The sequence below is a fragment of the Alternaria novae-zelandiae genome (genome assembly GCF_023758075.1).
Source record: "Alternaria novae-zelandiae strain BMP 2774 chromosome Unknown scaffold_5, whole genome shotgun sequence".
In the NCBI taxonomy this organism is placed as follows: Eukaryota; Fungi; Ascomycota; class Dothideomycetes; order Pleosporales; family Pleosporaceae; genus Alternaria; species Alternaria novae-zelandiae.
Window position 1 is genome coordinate 932,191 of NW_026056965.1, and position 17,747 is coordinate 949,937.

The 17,747-nt window shown below is 53.1% G+C and overlaps 7 protein-coding genes across 7 annotated transcripts; 4 read left to right on the plus strand and 3 right to left on the minus strand.

Moving 5' to 3' along the window:
• Positions 1-99: 99 nt before the first annotated feature.
• Positions 100-3,317, plus strand: J4E88_003341 (uncharacterized protein; the record flags this gene model as incomplete). Its single annotated transcript, XM_049396994.1, is given in 6 exon segments — positions 100-925; positions 945-1,122; positions 1,181-1,535; positions 1,554-2,219; positions 2,273-2,494; positions 2,550-3,317. The coding sequence occupies 6 exon segments, from the start codon at positions 100-102 to the stop codon at positions 3,315-3,317; spliced, it is 3,015 nt and encodes a 1,004-aa protein (XP_049257336.1).
• A 1,178-nt stretch (positions 3,318-4,495) lies between these two features.
• Positions 4,496-8,344, plus strand: J4E88_003342 (putative NRPS-like protein biosynthetic cluster; the record flags this gene model as incomplete). The annotated part of the gene is made up of 1 exon (XM_049396995.1): positions 4,496-8,344. One exon carries the CDS (start codon positions 4,496-4,498, stop codon positions 8,342-8,344), a length of 3,849 nt encoding a protein of 1,282 aa, XP_049257337.1.
• A 234-nt stretch (positions 8,345-8,578) lies between these two features.
• On the minus strand, positions 8,579-10,045 carry J4E88_003343 (uncharacterized protein; the record flags this gene model as incomplete). Its single annotated transcript, XM_049396996.1, has 2 exons — positions 8,579-9,176; positions 9,225-10,045. 2 exons carry the CDS (start codon positions 10,043-10,045, stop codon positions 8,579-8,581), a joined length of 1,419 nt encoding a protein of 472 aa, XP_049257338.1.
• Positions 10,046-10,905: 860 nt separating this feature from the next.
• Positions 10,906-11,862, plus strand: J4E88_003344 (uncharacterized protein; the record flags this gene model as incomplete). The annotated part of the gene is made up of 1 exon (XM_049396997.1): positions 10,906-11,862. The coding sequence occupies one exon, from the start codon at positions 10,906-10,908 to the stop codon at positions 11,860-11,862; it is 957 nt and encodes a 318-aa protein (XP_049257339.1).
• A 197-nt stretch (positions 11,863-12,059) lies between these two features.
• Positions 12,060-13,073, minus strand: ESF2 (RNA-binding ATPase activator esf2; the record flags this gene model as incomplete). The annotated part of the gene is made up of 1 exon (XM_049396998.1): positions 12,060-13,073. One exon carries the CDS (start codon positions 13,071-13,073, stop codon positions 12,060-12,062), a length of 1,014 nt encoding a protein of 337 aa, XP_049257340.1.
• A 353-nt stretch (positions 13,074-13,426) lies between these two features.
• J4E88_003346 (uncharacterized protein) lies at positions 13,427-14,527 on the plus strand (the record flags this gene model as incomplete). The annotated part of the gene is made up of 1 exon (XM_049396999.1): positions 13,427-14,527. The coding sequence occupies one exon, from the start codon at positions 13,427-13,429 to the stop codon at positions 14,525-14,527; it is 1,101 nt and encodes a 366-aa protein (XP_049257341.1).
• A 395-nt stretch (positions 14,528-14,922) lies between these two features.
• J4E88_003347 (uncharacterized protein) lies at positions 14,923-15,678 on the minus strand (the record flags this gene model as incomplete). The annotated part of the gene is made up of 1 exon (XM_049397000.1): positions 14,923-15,678. One exon carries the CDS (start codon positions 15,676-15,678, stop codon positions 14,923-14,925), a length of 756 nt encoding a protein of 251 aa, XP_049257342.1.
• Between the last annotated feature and the right edge of the window lie 2,069 nt (positions 15,679-17,747).

Consider the following 17,747-nt stretch of genomic DNA (forward strand, 5'->3'; position numbering starts at 1 on the left):
CCAAAACCTATTGTCACACGCCCTTTCTTCAACCATTCTTTTAAACGTACCACCACTCATCCAGTTTATCCATCTGACACAGTCTCCTGAGACTCGGCCATGGCGACATCGTCCGGTAGTGTTTTCGGGGCGACGCTCAAGACCATCACGACCACCAAGCTCGAAGAGCTTGCGAAGCAGCGCGGAGTATTTGAAGAAGAGTATGCTGCACTCACCACCGCCGCGAAAGCCGAAGCAGACCCACTGAAGCGCGTATGTCTTCTTCTCGATGGCTCGAAAACTTGTTTGGGTTTCCAGACGGAGAAGAAAACCAAGTATGGGCGAGTCGGTCGAGTTATCAGCGGAACATCCAGGAACCTTCGTCTCGAGACTGATCTCAAGAACCTCGATCGCTTCGTCGAACAGGCCCGCTTCGATCCCTCTGTGTCGAACAAGGTCCTCTCAGATTGGGAACAGACCCTTCTACGGTATCTTTCCATTCAGTCGACCAAGTACCAGTACGCCGACCTCTACGGCAAGCTCGTCAGTGAATGGCTTTCTTCTGAAAAGTCTGCAACGGACGATGGCGATGTCGAAATGGGTGAGAGCTTCGAAGAAGTGCCTGGTGCTAAAAAGCTGGCGTCCCGCGCCGCATGGGAGAAAGACGTCTTCCAAGCGGCCGAAGTAGACGAGCAAGCACTAAGATCGTATCTTGATGAGTTGTTCCAGGCGAACAAGAAAGACAGCTCCGCTGCTATTCGCGAGCTGCGCAAGACAGTCGAGAACTTCGAGGCTAATCTGAACTATTCGACACCGTTCAACCCCACTAGCCTTCGTTCCACCATCGAAGGCCTTTTGAATTCCGATCTTCTTTCGAATGAGAAGCGAGAAGCCCTTAGGGACTTCCTCGGTAACGGCAAGTACATATCCTTCGTAGAAATATCTGGTAGCTAACAACCCCGCAGATGTGATACTCGCCGAATTGTGCGACATTCTCAACGTACGCATGGCATCTCTCGATCGCTGGTCTTGGGGACCGCATGTTCTACTAGAGCAGCGAAGGAAGATCAACGGCGACTTCTCTATCCACTTCGATCCGGACCTTCTTCAGGCGATCTTCCTCCATTACGTCGGTGTGACATGGTAAGTCGACTACTACCGCAAGACATGCACAAAGGAATGCTGACCAAATAACTTCTAGGTCTGTCTTCTTCAAGTCCGCATTCTTGGCCATGCACAAGCACCAAGCTTGGCCGAGAAACTCCACAGAGGTCCCGAAAGTTGACCGTCTACGCCGATCGTACTTCCTGGGCGACAAAGGCACGGACACTAAGTCCAGTGTCGAGAAGAAGCGGATGAGCACACACCACAACCGATATTTCGCCCACCAGCTACTGGACTATGATACACAGCAAATCGAGGCACAAGATGGTGAAGAGGAAGCCGAGTATGGGGACTACGTCGCCAAGAAGCGCAAACCCAACGTGCAACGGGAAATGGCTGACAACCAAATGCAATACCATTTCAACACAATTCAACAACCGAGCGGAGGAAGTGTAAGCCAACTATCCCAGCTAGCCCGCACTCAGGGAGGGAGGACGAAGCAGACAGCAAGAAAGGCTACTAACTCTAGCTTGGCTAGAGCCGCTGCGCCTAATCAGCGTAATGGTGCCGGCTTGTTTGGAGGGAACGCCCAAGCGGAGGTAGACGAAGATATAGGGGGTGACAGAGATCGCGACGCGTGCGACTGGGAAGATGAGGTGCACAAAAGTCAGTCGAAGAAGCCTATGGAAACAAAGCAAGGCCTGCTTCATCTCTTGTCCACTGAAATCGTTCTGAACACAAGACTGCACGGAGGACTGACCTGCTTCTCAACGACTTTTGACTCGTGGAATCCACTACTACCACATCAGACCATTTATACGGTTCTAGACTTTCTTGGCGTCTCGGATAGGTGGAAGAAGTTCTTCGAGCGATACCTTCAGGCACCTCTGAAGTTCAATGATGACCCATCCGCTGAGCCGCGTTTACGCCGTCGAGGCATGCCAGGCTCACACGTTCTGAGCGATACTTTGGGGGAGGCAGTGCTATTTTGCTTGGATTACGCGGCGAACCGAGCCGCCGGCGGGCCAGATCTATACCGTCTCGGTGACAATGTCTGGTTCTGGCACAGGGACTACAACACGTGTGCCAAAGCCTGGGCAAGTATCGTCAAATTCACAGAAGTTACGGGAACCAAGGTCAGTCTCCTCATGAGCTCTACTCACGTTGATTCATCTGACGACAGCTCTAGCTTGACCACAAGAAGACAGGTAGTGTTCGCATCTCACGCGACTCCGATGCTGAGATTGACGATCGACTCCCGGAAGGTGAGATTCGATGGGGATTCTTGCAGCTCGATCCAAAGAGTGGCCAGTTCAAGATCGACCAGAAGATGGTCGATGGTCATGTTGAAGAGCTCCGCACGCAACTGCAAGGAAAGCTGAAGAGCGTTATCGACTACATTCAGGTCTGGGTAAGTACTGCAAACTCATTGGTCTCATATCGCAGTCTCTAATCATCAAGAACAGAACTCGTATGCGGCTACGTTCTTCAGTTCCAATTTCGGGACCGCTTCCAACTGCTTCGGCCGCGAACATGTCGACATGATGCTCGCCACCCATCGCCATATCCAGGACAGTATTTTTCCCGATGGTAGCATCGTACAACATCTAAAGACGATGATAAAAGAGCGCTTCTCTGTTGCGGATGTGCCAGACGGTTTCCTCTTTTTCCCAGTCGAGCTTGGGGGTCTTGACTTGAAGTCCCCGTTTGTTGAACCCTTGCAGATCCGAGACTCTGTCAAAGAGAACCCGTACGATCTGTTGGATGAGTACGAAGAGAAGTTGCACGATGATTACGTCACCATCAAGCGCGCCTTTGATAAGGGCACCCGGCATAACGTGCGCCGCAGTTTCCAGGACGCGAACTGGCAGCCTGAAGACCCCAACACATTCCTACCCTTTGAGGAGTTCACCAAGTACCCCGAGACGTTTTCTGCCATTGGTAAAGCAAATTTGACGGAGGTTTACAAGGAGCTACTCGAGCGCCCGAAAGAAAAGTCCATCGACGATAGCGAACAGGTCCTGCAAGCGCTGGAGCAACTCGAGGGCCAGAGCAACTTACGTGGCATCACCGCAGACTGGTATACTATGGATGCCTACTGGAAGTGGATCGCACAAATGTACGGCCCGGACATGATTGGTAAGTTCGGTGGCCTCAATGTAGTTGACTTCGGGCTGCTGCCCATCGGTATGGTGTCAATGTTCCGCCAGAGGCGTACCAAGTGGCAGGGTTGAGCGCAGATGAAACACCGGACCAGTTCACGGTCCCTCAAGTATGTAGCACAATGAAATCATTTGGTAGACACGTCGGTTAGGCGATGAACCACACGGACTTCGTCAATTTTGTGCAAGGCTGACGTGCGTCTGGTACCGCGCCCTAGCGTCTTTCCCCGCACCCGCTCCTCGGGCATGACCTCGACACTGGTCTTCCTTCTTATATAACTTGAACAGCGCTACTGTGCTTATAGATTTGTGTCTATTAAGATGTATCACCCACGCAACGTCCTTCTACATGGCATAGCCTCTGGGCGCGCCTTGTACCCGCGAATATGTTGTACGCCGACAGAACCTCAGCTGGACAATATCAACGTCCTAACATCGACTAACAGTAAGTTGCATATCCTCAGTCCAGTTTTTACCAAGCTATCGGTACATGACTACGCATTGCGATGCTTATTTGAACGACGGAGACCCCCTGGTGTCTTCGTTATGTCTCGCCCAGCGATCAGCATGAGCACCGAAGCCTTCTACAACGCACAATAGCTCAAGAGGGCGATGCGGGATCAAATGGAAATGAAACACAAAACGCGCTTCCGATCGTCTAGTCAAGCTGACCGTGTACAGCATAGAGACGTGCCACGGCTCTTGTCCGGTGGAATTGAACACCCCCACAACGCCTCCCGCATCCACACGTCTCCATTGATGCCCCCGAAAGTCTCAGCAGAAACTGCGCGACCTTTCCTTCTCCAGTGGAAAGGCACTACGAGTTCTCTAGACTGACGCTATGGAGCGACTACCCAACAGGCGGCCACACTGTGTCGGCAGTAACCCGGGTGGTGTTCATGCAAGCTGTCAACAAAGGACCAACCAGCCAAAGGCAACTTTCCGACGGCCCCAACGATGCGCATCACTGAGCAATGATATGGGGTTGTTGGATTGTTAGTTAACGCTAGCAAATGACGTTATCGGCAGGCCTCTCGGCACCACCTCAAGACAAGGAAAGTGCCATGATGCGCGAAGGAATTAGCGAACCACCTCATCCTCAACGAGCCAAATTCCCCACGCTTTGCATCACTCAACGAGGGCTGTCGATCCGACTTATGGGGTGTACAACTCAATAAATAAGACGTTGAGTACCCTTTACTCGCAAACTTTGACTTTTCATCTGCCCCTCCTTTGGAAAATTCCAGACCATGTCTGTCGTCGACACTACCAAGGACCTTTCGGCACTTTTCACGAAACAGGTCCAAGCTACCCCGGATCTGATTGCTTTGGAAGACGACAAGCATACATACACTTATCAGGAGCTCCACGACAAAGTCGCTGCCCTCGCCGACCGGCTGCGGGGTCATGGCGTCGGCCGTGACAGCTTGGTAGGTGTCCTGTTGCCGCGATCCGCCGACTATGTGATCGCCTCTCTAGCAGCCCTACGGGCCGGCGGTGCATTCTTGGTCCTGGAACTGGCCTACCCTCCCGACCTCCTTGCGGATGTTCTAGAGGATGCTCAACCTACCGTCGTGGTAACTATCAGCGCCGAAGTCGGCAAGATCAAGGGAAGCACTCCGCTTGTTGTTCTGGATGAAACCAGTTCAGCTACCAACGGCCAGTTGAGCGAGTCAGAGTTGAAGCCATTGCCCGAGGAGACCGATTTGGACCGCTTGGCCTTTGTTGCGTACTCTAGTGGAACGACTGGCAAGCCGAAAGGCATCGCCAACCCACACCGAGCGGCGGTTCTCTCATATAACCTTCGATTTGGACTCTCAGACATACAGCCAGGCGACCGGGTGGCCTGCAATGTATTCTTCGTTTGGGAAATTCTTCGCCCGCTGTTGCGAGGTGCGACTGTTGTCGCTGTACCGGACGAGGCCAGCTATGATCCGCGCATGCTGGTCGACCTACTCGCCTCGAAAAAGATCACAGAGACTCTTTTCACACCAACACTCTTCTCTGCCGTTCTTGCACGTCACCAAGCGCTGGAGACGCGCCTGCCAAACCTGAAGACTGTTTGGCTTAACGGCGAAGTTGTGACCACCGACCTTGCACGTCGTGGTATCAAAGCTCTACCTAATACCCGCCTACTCAATGTGTACAGCGCATGCGAAACTCACGAGATCGCTTGTGGAGACATCAAGGATATGCTCGAGAAGCTGGACAAGGATGCTGCCTATTGCCCTGTAGGACCGCCGCTCATTGACAGGAAATACATCTACATCGTGGACGAGAGTGGCCAGAAAGTGGACGAAGGAGAAAATGGCGAGCTCTGCGTAGGTGGACACTTGCTTGCTCGTGGATACCTTAATCGCCCGGAGACCACCGCCAAAGCATTCATCCGGAATCCTTACAGCTCGAAGACCGGTGCTCGCATGTACAGGACTGGTGATAAGGCACGTCTTCTATCAAATGGCTTGCTTGAGATCACTGGACGCGTTGGCGCAATGATCAAGATCCGCGGATACTCTGTGGTACCAGGAAAAGTTGAGAGTGCGATTCTCAACCACTTGGCTGTCAGCCACTGCGCTGTCGTACCTTTCGGCGAAGGCATAGATCGACAATTGGTTGCGTACATCGTACGGGACAAAGAAGCGTCTGCAGAACGTCCAGAAGTCGAGATCGACCGAACAGGCCGCAGCTCGACCGCCAGGCGCATGCTAATGGCATACCTTGCCCATTACATGATACCCGCACTTTGGGTAGAGATGGACAGTCTTCCCAGGAGCGATGTGTCTGGAAAGGTCGACCTCAAGGCACTTCCTCCTCCTAGGCCTGCATCCCCCACAGGAAGCGCACGCAAATTCGAGCAGAGTCCCATCTCCATCGAACAGATCACCCAGATCTGGGCGTCTATATTGAGCATCAGCCCAAGCTCCATCACTCCAGAATACAACTTCTTCGATCTCGGTGGTCACTCACTACTCCTTGCTGATCTCGCCGCGCGCCTGTCGAACACTTTCGGATTCAGGGTGCCGGTCGCACGCCTCGCCACTCCAGCAACTCTCAATGGACATCTCGATACCGTTCGGGCTATCCGGGATGGTCACACCGCCGAAGTCCAGGAGAATTTGCCGGCCGTTCTGCGAGCAGACTCTGTACTAGATAAGGAGATCCAGCCAAAAGACGCCAAGATGTGTGCCCTGAAGGATGCGAAGACTGTATTACTCACTGGTGTCACTGGATTCTTGGGCGCATTCCTGCTCCGAGATCTCCTTGAAACTACATCTGCCCAGATCGTCTGTATGGTCCGATTCGCCGATTCTTCGCAGGACGATATCCCTGCTGGTATTGCTAGGATACGTAGGAATTTGCTGGACTTCGGTCTGTGGAGCGACAACATCATGGAGCGTGTCGAAATTCTTCCAGGAAACTTGTCGCGTAAACGATTCGGTCTCGCTCCGGACACATTCAAGGCCCTGGCCGACCGTCTGGACGTGATAGTTCACGCAGCTGCCACTGTCAACTTGGTCTACCCCTATGCTGCGCTGCAGAAACCTAACGTTGGTGGTACAAGAGAGGTTCTTCGTCTTGCCGCTCAGGGCGGTGCTACCGTACAGTACATCTCCACGAACGGAGTACTTCTGCCTGCAAAGGGCCGTGAAGGATGGTCAGAAGATGCCATGCTGGAGGTCGATGATGTTACCAAGCTTGCCGATGGTTATGGTCAGACTAAGTGGGTCGCTGAACAGCTCGCTCTAGAGGCTGGCCGAAGGGGTCTTCCCATCAAGATTCATCGTCTTGGAACAATCAGTGGCCACAGTGAGACAGGTGCTGCTAACGCATGGGATCTGTTGACAGCCATGATTGTCGAGTCGATCAGAATCGGCTACTACCCTGATGTCAAGGGCTGGCGCGCGGAGATGACTCCTGTCGACTTCGTCAGCAAGGCTATAATGCACCTTAGCAACCAGACCGAGACCGATCAGACGATGTTCCACATTGGAGACCCTGACCCAGTCGACATTAGCAAGGTCTTCGAAGATCTCAGCGCGCTAGGTTACCCAACCCAGCCGATGGAATTCGAGAAGTGGACCAGCCTCTGGGACGACAAGCGAGGTTCTGCCAAGGGTGGTGACGGAGCTTTCACCGTTGATATCCTACGAAGCGGTATGCCAAGCGTCGAGTTCCTGAGGGATGTTGTTGTGCTCGATAATGCGAAGACCAGGCCGCTGCGCCTCGCGGTGGAGCGCCCAAAGGTGGACCAAACACTACTTGAGACATACACACGACATTGGTATGCACGTGGCTGGCTTCCAAAGCCGCCCGCGCACCAGGATGCTGCTGGTGGCTCTGCTAGGCTTCCACGAAGAGGTCCTCTTTTCGGAAAGGTTGCCGTAGTCATGGGCGCATCATCCGGTATTGGTGCTGCCACCGCCACTGCTCTTGCCAGGGAGGGTTGCCACGTCGCCCTCGCAGCACGCCGAATCGACGCCCTTGAAGACCTTAAGAAGCGCCTTGTGATCCGCGAAGGCAAGGTCATTACGCAAAAGACCGATGTCACCGACAAGGCTCAGGTTGAGGCACTCGTTGCCGCAGCAGAGAGCCAGCTTGGGCCCGTCGATATCTTCGTGAACGTCTCGGGAGTAATGTACTTCACCATGATGGCCAACACATACACCGACCAGTGGAACCAGACCGTGGACGTCAACTGCAAAGGTCTTCTCAACGTCATTTCGTCCATCGTACCCTCGATGCTCAAGCGCGGAAAGGGCCACCTTCTCGCCATCTCCTCGGATGCTGGACGAAAGGTCTTCCCTGGTCTCGGCGTCTACTCCGCATCGAAGTTCTTCGTCGAAGCTACACTGCAAAGCTTGAGGCTCGAGACTGCTGGGACTGGGCTGAGAGTTACTGCTGTGCAGCCAGGAAACGTGGCGACAGATCTCTTGGGTATGAGCACTGACCAGGAGGCGTTGAAGAAGTTTGGAGAGCCAACTGGCGCGAAGGTACTGGATCCAGAGAACGTTGCTGAGTGCATTGTGTATGCGCTCAAGCAGCCGGATCACGTCTCTGTGAACGAGGTGCTTATTGAGCCGAGAGACGAGCCTATCTAGACGAAACTGTGTGTAGAGAGCGGATCGATACAACGCCGACATGAATCATGATTGAGCCGTACAGCAATGAAACTTTGACGGACTTGTAGCGAAATATCTGTGCCCACTACTTTCTTTTAAGAAACGTGAGATTAACCATGTACGGCAGTATGATGAATCTCATTATCTTGCTGTCAGATTCATTGTTGATACGCACTATCACTGCCATCTCCATGCTATCGCATAACCCCTCAACTAAGCCGCTGGGCTAAGCACAAAAGTCACCATACTTCTCCCCGGCACCTGCGCACTAACACTACCCCCATCCGCCGCCACCGTCGCCACAATCTCATCGCAATCATGTCCATTATCCGTGATCCACGCCTTCGCCTTCTTAGCAACAAAGCCACTCACCTGAACCGTAACGGCACCCGTCACCGTCCCTCCCTGTATGACCTGCACCGCCAAACTCCCATCCACATTCCTAAACGCACTAACGCGACTCCCACTCGGCCCACCGCTCGCACCCACTCTCACAGCACCCGGTCGCACATGTCTACTCCAATTCGCGAATGCCCAGAGACGTTTACTCGGTATGACTGATGCTTTGTCATCGGAGATGCGGATCAGCTTGCTGTTCGTTGCGCCGCCTTGAACGCCGATCCAATATAGATATGCGGAGGCATTGGCGGTGGTGAGTGCAGTGTGGATTTTGTTCGCCCAGTTTAGGCCTTCGCCTGCGCCGTTGTTGGTGTAGAAGGCTGTTGTCCATGCGCCTTGAAGGTCGGCGTTTTCGGTTTGCCAGACGTGGTGGGGGGTGTTTATTGGGCTGTTGGGCTGGGATGTGTAGGAACTACATGGTGGTCAGTGTGCGGTTCCGGCGCTTGGGTGGAGGACTTACTGTGCGGTGATCGTACCCAACAGGCTACTCACGCTACTCAGTGCACTCATCATACTCTGCTGACTACTCCATCCCTCGGCATCACAACATGTAACCTTTACGCTCGTAAAGTTTGCTTTGTCGAGTGTTGGCCGTAGTACTTTGATGAAATCAGCGGCTTGCTGCCCGTTGCTCCTCATGCTGGCATAGCTCGTCGTAAGATCAGGTTCATTCAAGAAACCTAGATGCGTGATGTCCACCCCGATGTTCTTGTAGTAAATGATGTACTGAACTAGATAGTTGGCGTAGGCCTGTTTCCAATCTCCGCTCGAACAACTGGCACCGGATACTCCACACAGAGACCCTCCATTTGCATCGTTGTTGTTCGTTTTCATGTATCCTGGTGCCGACCACGCATTTGCATATACAGTGCGTAAGCCGTACGTCTTCACTGCTTCGGTGCTAACCCAGACTTGGCTGTTGTCATTGCCGTCAAACACGTATTTCGGTGTCGCGTTCGGACCACCGGGATTCGTGGGTTGAATGGAAACCATGTGATCGCTGCTCGAATCCGGAGATGAACCGATGCCATTCCGCAGAATTGAGAAGCCGGCGCCTGATGTACGGTTGAAGAGCAGGTCAAGGGCGTAGCGTTGGAGTGTAGGCGAGAGAGCATGCATCTGGTTCGCGCGTTGGAAGGTTTCCGATATACCGAAGCCATCTATGGTCTGGTAGGTTTTGGTCAAGTCGACGGTTACAGTGGAGGATTGTCGGGGTAGTAGGGACGCGTATGTACTCCCGAAGGTTGTCAGCGCCAGGACGAGGTAGCTGGAGAGCGCCATGACTGGAGTCTGAGGTGACTTGATCCCTTGAAATACACCTAGGGAGCTTCGTAAACGACTGACATGCCGTGAATTGCGGTAGGTGAAGCTTTTGTATAAGCATCATCTCCATTTAGCCTTTATCCATGTTAGAGGAACGCCGCAGGGATGCTATTAGTTGAGTGCCCCACAAACGGCTTCAAGACCGAGCTTCCTGTGCATTCAGTATACGACGAAGATCCTCTGTGAGCTGTTCCCCGCCATAGCGGTATGATCGAGCAGCAATGTCGCTGTGAGTGGTGGAATTACCCGGTGCTTACCTCCGTGAAGTACTATAGCTATCATATATAAATCTCCGAGAAGCGACCTCGAGGAATTGAGCCATATTCTGAGCGGTAAGAACCCCACAATGTCCACTCCATTTCGGTACCCATGTGCGATTTCCTTGGGAACTATCTCCTCCTGAACATTACACAGGGCATGGCCCCAGAATCAGCTGCGTCGCTGCGTCTGAAAATTGCTGCGGTCAATGATCAAGATCTTCCTATTCGATAGGAGATCGACATGTCGTTGCACGTCGGTGTCTCACTGATCTTTCAGATGTAGTATGTGACCGGGAAGCTAGGCGGAACGCGGAAACGCATGTTAGATCGCGTCGGGATACGACAGGCAGGCCATCAAGCATATTGATAGTTGTACCTCTGATACATCTGGTGTGTTGCCGAGCTTGCAGAACTGGTGCTTAGCCTTTGTCACGCTGAGAAGTGATGAAGCGTCATCCAGGGTCGAGGCTGTCGCATGCAACCACGCTAGTGTCTTGGCAGTCGTCAATCCAACATTTCGCGGAGGAGCGACTGCCCTCACAGCAACAACAACCCACCATGGCCGACCTGACGAAAGTAGACGAAGCGGCGCCCGCGCCCGAAGCCCCTCAAAATGTCGAAAAGGAGGTCACTACCGTATCCGTACCGCCGAAAGTCGAAAAGGCCGAAGCATCAGCCACCATGAGCGCGAATGGAGCGCCAGCGCAAGATGCGATCACAGTTGACGAGGCCGCTTCGACGGAAGATAGCTCTCTCAGTGCGACTACAGACCCCGACCCGAAAGCTGCGCTCGCTGCGCGAATGGCCCGCTTCAAAGCGCTCCAAGCAGCCAAAGTAAACGGGCGTAAGGAGACAGAGCGCGAGGTTCGCGATGCCGAAGACCGCAGTTCTCGCCTCGCGCAAATCTCCAAACTCGGCGCCCTCAACGAGAAAGCCTCGTACAAACTCCTCAAATCCGAAGACCCTGATTTTGAGCGCAAGAGGAATTGGGACTACACAATTGAAGAGAGTGAGAGCTGGGACAAGAGGCTCAAGAAGAAGTCAAAGAACAGGGAGGGAGTCGCGTTTGCGGATTATAGGAACGAGGCGAACAAGGTGTACAAGAGGCAGATCGGTCAGATGAGCAAGGTCGATCTGGAGGCGTATGCCGAGGAGAAGGCAAGGAAACTCCAATCGCAAGTATCCTCCGGACTTCTCCAACTCGTCGAAACGGATGCTGGCGAAATCTACACCGTCGACAATCAAGGGCGCATAAACACACCAGTCGACGAAGCGTACAGTCACGACCACAAGCCATCGAAGGAAGCCGTGGATAGGCTAGTAGAAGACTTGGAGAAGGGCGAGCGCGCCAGGTTGAAGGCCAGGGCAGCGAGGGGCATACGCGACTCAGAGGATATGGGCGATGTCACGTACATCAACCAAAAGAACAAACAGTTCAACGACAAGCTCTCGCGCTTCTACAACAAGTACACGAGCGAGATACGGGACAGCTTCGAGCGAGGCACCGCGATATAAACGGGGCGAGAAAACGATACTGTACTTATACCCTGGCATTGTGCTCCCAAGGGCCGGCGTTATTTGATTCAAAAAGGCATTAGGGATTTGGCGTTATTACTATTACGTTATGGCACACACTTTCATCATAGATATGGCTGAGGACATTGGCTCAAGTCTGAAATATACTCGTATTCTTGGATATCATGCGCAACGCTCTACATCATACTACTCAACACCCTATTCACGTCCTGACCCGGCTCGGGCTTCTTCATGGCCTTGCTCGTAGCCGTATGCTGCGAGAACTCGAGCCTTCCCTTCCGCCTCTTTGGCTTCCCATCTACTTCCTGTACCGCTGCTGCCTCGGTCGCCACGTTATCACCATCGACATCTTCTCCTCTCTTCCGCCTTGTAGCCTCAATACCACTAGCCATCTTGCCTCTCTCCACGTTCTCCAAGAACGCCTTGTTCTCCTTCTTGCCCTGCGAAATCTCAAACCTGAGTCTTGCCGCGCGCTCCGCGTTCTCATTCTGGATCTGCTCGACCAAGTTGTGCCACTTGACGCCGCTCAAGTACCGAATATTCCACACTTCGTCATGCCACCTGCCCCTTTTCTTGCCGCCCATTGTTTGCGCATTCAGGTTCTCGGCCACGAACTTGGCGTCGCGCTTGTGTAGGAATTCGACCCAGCCGTCGAGGAAGAGCTTGCGACGCGTGCCTCCGTTGCGCAGGCGCTGGGTGCGCGATGTACTGTCTTCTGGGGTGAGGAATATGCGGCCTACGGCGCCGTAGGGTGTTAGAAGGGAGCGCATTACGGCTGGCTTCATGAAGGGTGGCACGCGCGAGAGGTATATGACGCCGGACTTGTCTTTCTTGAGTGATGATGGTGGCAGAGCCTTTCCGAGTTTTGTGGTCTGTAACCTCATCTCTGAGGGAAGGGACGCAGCGAGTTTCTCGAGATGTGCTAGTTCGGCGCTCTTGGAGGCGAAGCGCTTCGGTGCGTGTTGCTCATCATCTTCTTCTCCATCTTCGGCACCGTCTTCGTTGAAGTCTTGTTCTTCATCATCTTCCAGTTCCTCCGCATCGCCCTCGGAGTCGGAGACGTGATCTATTTTTTGCCGTTTTGACGTAGGTAGCATGCGCGCTCTGCTCTCCTCCTCGGAGTCATAGCCTCTCTCCTCGTCTTCGCTTTCCTCAACGTCGAGGTATTCGTTTCGTTTGCGCGTCGCCATTGCTGCGCGGAAAGTAATTCTTTTGCGGATCGCAATATGATAGACTCTTCTCGGAGTACGTAATCGTCTTTCGGTCGGGAAACGCCTGTCGTGACGTGGATATTCGGGCTGTAAACGGGCGCATTCGTCCGCTCGAAACTTTGGCGGAGAAGTCGCGGAGGTCAACTTTTGGGTGGGGCCTGACCTAGCGCCTTGGCACTTTGTCGCGCAACTCATCTGCCAGCCTCCATCACCTTTTCACATCCACACCCACCACACCCACCAACGAACTCACCTACCCGCGCATCACACCTTACTCGCAAACCTACCAACGAACTTCATCTACCCGCACACACACCACACCTCTCGCAGCCATGGGAGGAGATCTCAATTTGAAGAAGTCGTGGCATCCCCACCTGCGCAAGAACCAGGAAAGAGTGTGGAAGGAGGAGAAGTCTGCGCTCGAGGAGCGCAAACTGATCGAGAAGTTGCGCAAGGAACGTGAAGAGGAAGCGGCGATCGAGCAGCTGCAGAGACTGCAAGCTGAGAATGGCGGCAAGGTCGTACAGCGAAGGGTTGATTGGATGTATTCAGGCCCGAGTGGCGATGCCGGCGTCACAGAGGAGCGCGAGGGCTACCTTTTGGGCAAACGCAGGATCGACAACCTGCTGAAGTCGAACGATACACAAAGCCTTCAGAAGGGCGCTGCAGTCGGCATCGACGCCGCCACCGCCGACACGAACGCGAACACTGCTCGCGACACACAGAAGAAAGTCCTCCAGGACCCGCTCCTCATGATTCAGAAACAGAAGATGGAGATGCAGTTGAAGGCTATGAAGGACGCGCAGAAAGAGGCTAAATACGTCGAAAAGCGCGAGAAAGAGAAGGAGCGAGAAAAGAAACACAGAAACCGGGACAGGGAGCGGAGCAGGGATCGCGAACACAAGCACAGCAGCCGACGCCATCGGTCACGTTCGCCACGCAGGAGGGAAGACCGCGAAGATCGTCGCGATCGCGACAGCCACCGTGACAGCCATCGTAGACGGTCGAGATCCCGCTCACGATCACCATACCGCAAACACAGCAGCCGACGAGACCGCACTCGATCACCACGCAGGAGGGAGGATCGTGGCGATCTTCGCGACCGCGACACATACCGACGACGGGACCGTACACCACCGAGAAAACAAGTCGAGAAACAAGTTGAAAGCAAAGCCGATGATACGGAAGCCCGTCAGAGCGCTGCTGACCGCCTAGCTGCAATGCAAGCAGAGGCGACATCGCTAGAGGAGCAGCGTGCTGAGCGTGTCCGACAACAAGAGATCAAGGATGCAGAGGAGGAAGAGAAGCACAAGAAGAACATGGATGGAGGACGCCGTTTCATTTCGAGCGTGCGTGGACAAGCCTCGAACATGGACCTGGGCGATGCGATTGCTCGCGGACGGGGTAACCTAAGGGCAGAGATTGATGCCTAGGGCCTGGTGTTATGTGCTTATGATGAATAGATAGTAAATTGATACCCTAGTCTTTCTCGCTAGACTTGACTCCATTCTCACTCCCTGAGTTTGGGAGACTTCTGTAACCCCGACTGCTATCTAGTATCTTGATTTTGGCAGTTCTGCGATCTCTTCAACAAAAAAGAGTTCTAGTATTTTGCTATAGGGACAGTATATCTCTCGCAAACTATATGGCCAATTGTTGTCTACGAAGGGGAACTAAGGAATCAAGGTACAGAATTGTGAACCTTCCAAGTAGCTCTTCGCATGTTAAATCTCCCCAGCCTTGAAGTGGAACGATACAACCCGCAATAACCTTACGCTCACTTCACAGGATTCCCTTTACTATCCGGTCCGAAGCTCTAGCTGACCGTTCACAAGCCGCTGTAAATGATGGCAACGGCAAGGGCCGTCACTAGAGCAGCCAGACTTGGTGAACTGATTGGTGCCGCAGACTTGGCGTCAAGTCGCTCAAGACAATAAGTAACAGAGTAGCTCGAATTCTGACCGGTAGGTGCACAAGCGAATGGAGTGTCATATCCGTACTCCTTGGTTTCACATGAGGGCTTGTTCTGCTCGAGCTCGTCCATCTGGTCTTTGGTATACAAGGCATTACCAACGATGACTGGACCAGTGCAGTTCAAGGGATTTCCGATGACACCGAGCACGATGCTGAGGAGTTTAGCTGGGAGGGCTTGCGGACCTGGGATTGCGGCAGCGACGGCGGCTATGCCCTCCACGAAATCTAGTGAAGTATTAGCAGCGATGGGGCACATATCGACGAACTGCTTACTGAAAGCCAATTCCTCATCTTCATCATCGGTATTCAAGCCACCAATGGCTACAGACAGGTTCGAAGCAGAGTCAGGAACATCGATCTCCTGCGTGTACTTGACGGTATCGTTTGCTGCAACGATAGCATCGGCTTCGACCTCGCCCACAAGCCAGGAGTTCTTGATGGTGTTGCTGCCTGCTGTTGAGGCGATGGCGAGAAGCAGGTCGTCTTCTTGCAAGTCACGGGTGACCCCAACGTGTACTTCCTGGATGGTGAAACTGAAGCGGACGGCGATGGCAACGTTTGCTAGGAGCAGGAGGGATAGCAGTACTTTCTGTAGGGTGAAGGAAGACATAATAGAGAAGGTAGGATGATATCAATCCCAAGAGAAATGTATTGTAGGCGTCGGATGAGACTTGACTGGAAACTCTAGCAGATGCAGATAAGTCTCAGGCTGGGATTTACTCCGTTAGAACGAGCATCGTGCTCTACTTATGTTCATGTGAACAGCCTGGCCTAGAGCGCGTGAGTGTCGAGGCTCAGTCCCGTCGCCGTCTAATCCACCGACCGGATATCTGTGGAATGCCAGGGGAAAGCGAGTATCAGGTCTAATCGAGACTTCCTGGCCGTCAAAAAGCACTGCGCATGCGTGTTTGCCAATCAATGAAGCTGGCCCCCCATCTTACAGCGCATGGTCTCTTGATGGTGTGATAGAGAGACATCGCCGGAAATGTAAATATGATCCAAGCTCATGTTGACTTCGACGCCGTGGCTTTGGGGCCGAGTCATCATGCACAGGTGCCAAGTGCAGATTGTCGCCTGGAATTCTGCATGGTATGAATGTTTCAAGCTCGTCTGAAGTAGGTCTTTCCAGCATGGGTGGCTGATGTATCCCTAGCGACAGTGTATATATTCCATGGTGTTTCTCCGGTCAGAATTCCGCCCATTGCCGAAGAGTTTGGAGCCATTGACATTCAGTGTTGTGGTATGTAAAGATACCTCGATTTTCAGCCTTGCTGCTCGGTGCTTGTTGTGCCAAGGAGGAGTGGCTGACACCGCCCCCACTGAGTTCGGGAAGGAGCACTGAATAGAGCACGATGCGTCGTATTTATGCTACACGCAGCATTTAGCCTAGCAAGTGCTCTGGCGTTGAGTATCATTCGTGGCTGATCAGCCCAAGCGGAGTAGGGTCGTTAACGATTGCGGCGGCCTCAGCCTTGTGAGCCGCAACATGAACTCAGACCGATGTGCCGGGAATAGCTGACTAATCAGATTATTTTCTTAATGTCCCACAGTCAGCCCTAGCCCATCTATGGAAGGTACCAGGCTGAGGGAGCATCTGTCTCTAGGTAGCATGGACGCATCCGGCGATACTGAGAAGGTATACCATGCCGCCACACGCAGTGATCCGGAATCCCAAGCCGTTTTGATGAGTGACTGCTGTTAGACACTTGTTCGGCATATGCATGACCGGGCACTAGAAGTACGGCGACAAATCTGGTGGACTTCTGATCCTCAAAATAACTTGGTGCAGGCGGCACGTGCTTTGCTACCACAAGAGTAACAAGCATGACCAACTTCGTCCTTGTCAAGCGATCAACGCCAGATTGACTTCAGTGCATCTGATCGGCATAGCTGGCATCTTGAAAGCGGATCTTCCACCGACCGTGTGGCCCGTAGCTGCAGCGCCTTGAGCTACCAGGGACTATATATATGTTTTCGTGATGAGAGAGGCATTAAGGCGCCATACCCGGTGCCGAAGCTTTTAGCATAATGAATGCGATGTCAAGTAGCGTATCACACGCAGTTGACGCTGATGCTTCTGTCATTAGCAAGGATGAGGCTTCGGTGGCCCAGTCTCTCGATGTCGTATTGTGATAAGAGGGGGTAAGGAGGGATGGCGCGAAGTGGCTGTAAGAAGCGCTGGAAGCTTCATATCCGCACATCTCCGCAGACTCGAAATCGCTGAAGAGGCTGTCTTGATGTCGCATAGTCATTAAGAAGCTGAAAATAGGGCCAAGGTGTATTGACAGATATGGACGATGGCGACATTTGCGCAATCGACGTCTATACGCGCGACACTGGACCTCGACTCCAGGAGACCGGCGGATTGAAAATATCGTGATCGTGAGCCAGTTCATGTCGGGCCAGATGAGCATGTTTCAGGACCGGGAAACCAAGCTGACAAGAGTGTTAAGTATACCCCGGGGTCTCTCGTATACAAATCGCGGGTTCACCAGAAAGACAAATGATCTTGATCATCCTGTAGTTCCTGCACCGTGTAGCGAGCAGGAGAGGTCGTGAAATTGACAAAGACACTCTTCTGGTCAGGTTCATCGTAGGGATCAGTGTTCAGGTACGTCCCATTCATGACTAGTCCTAGATTGGCCAGCTTCGGCCAATTGCTTCCGATCCCTAGTAGGC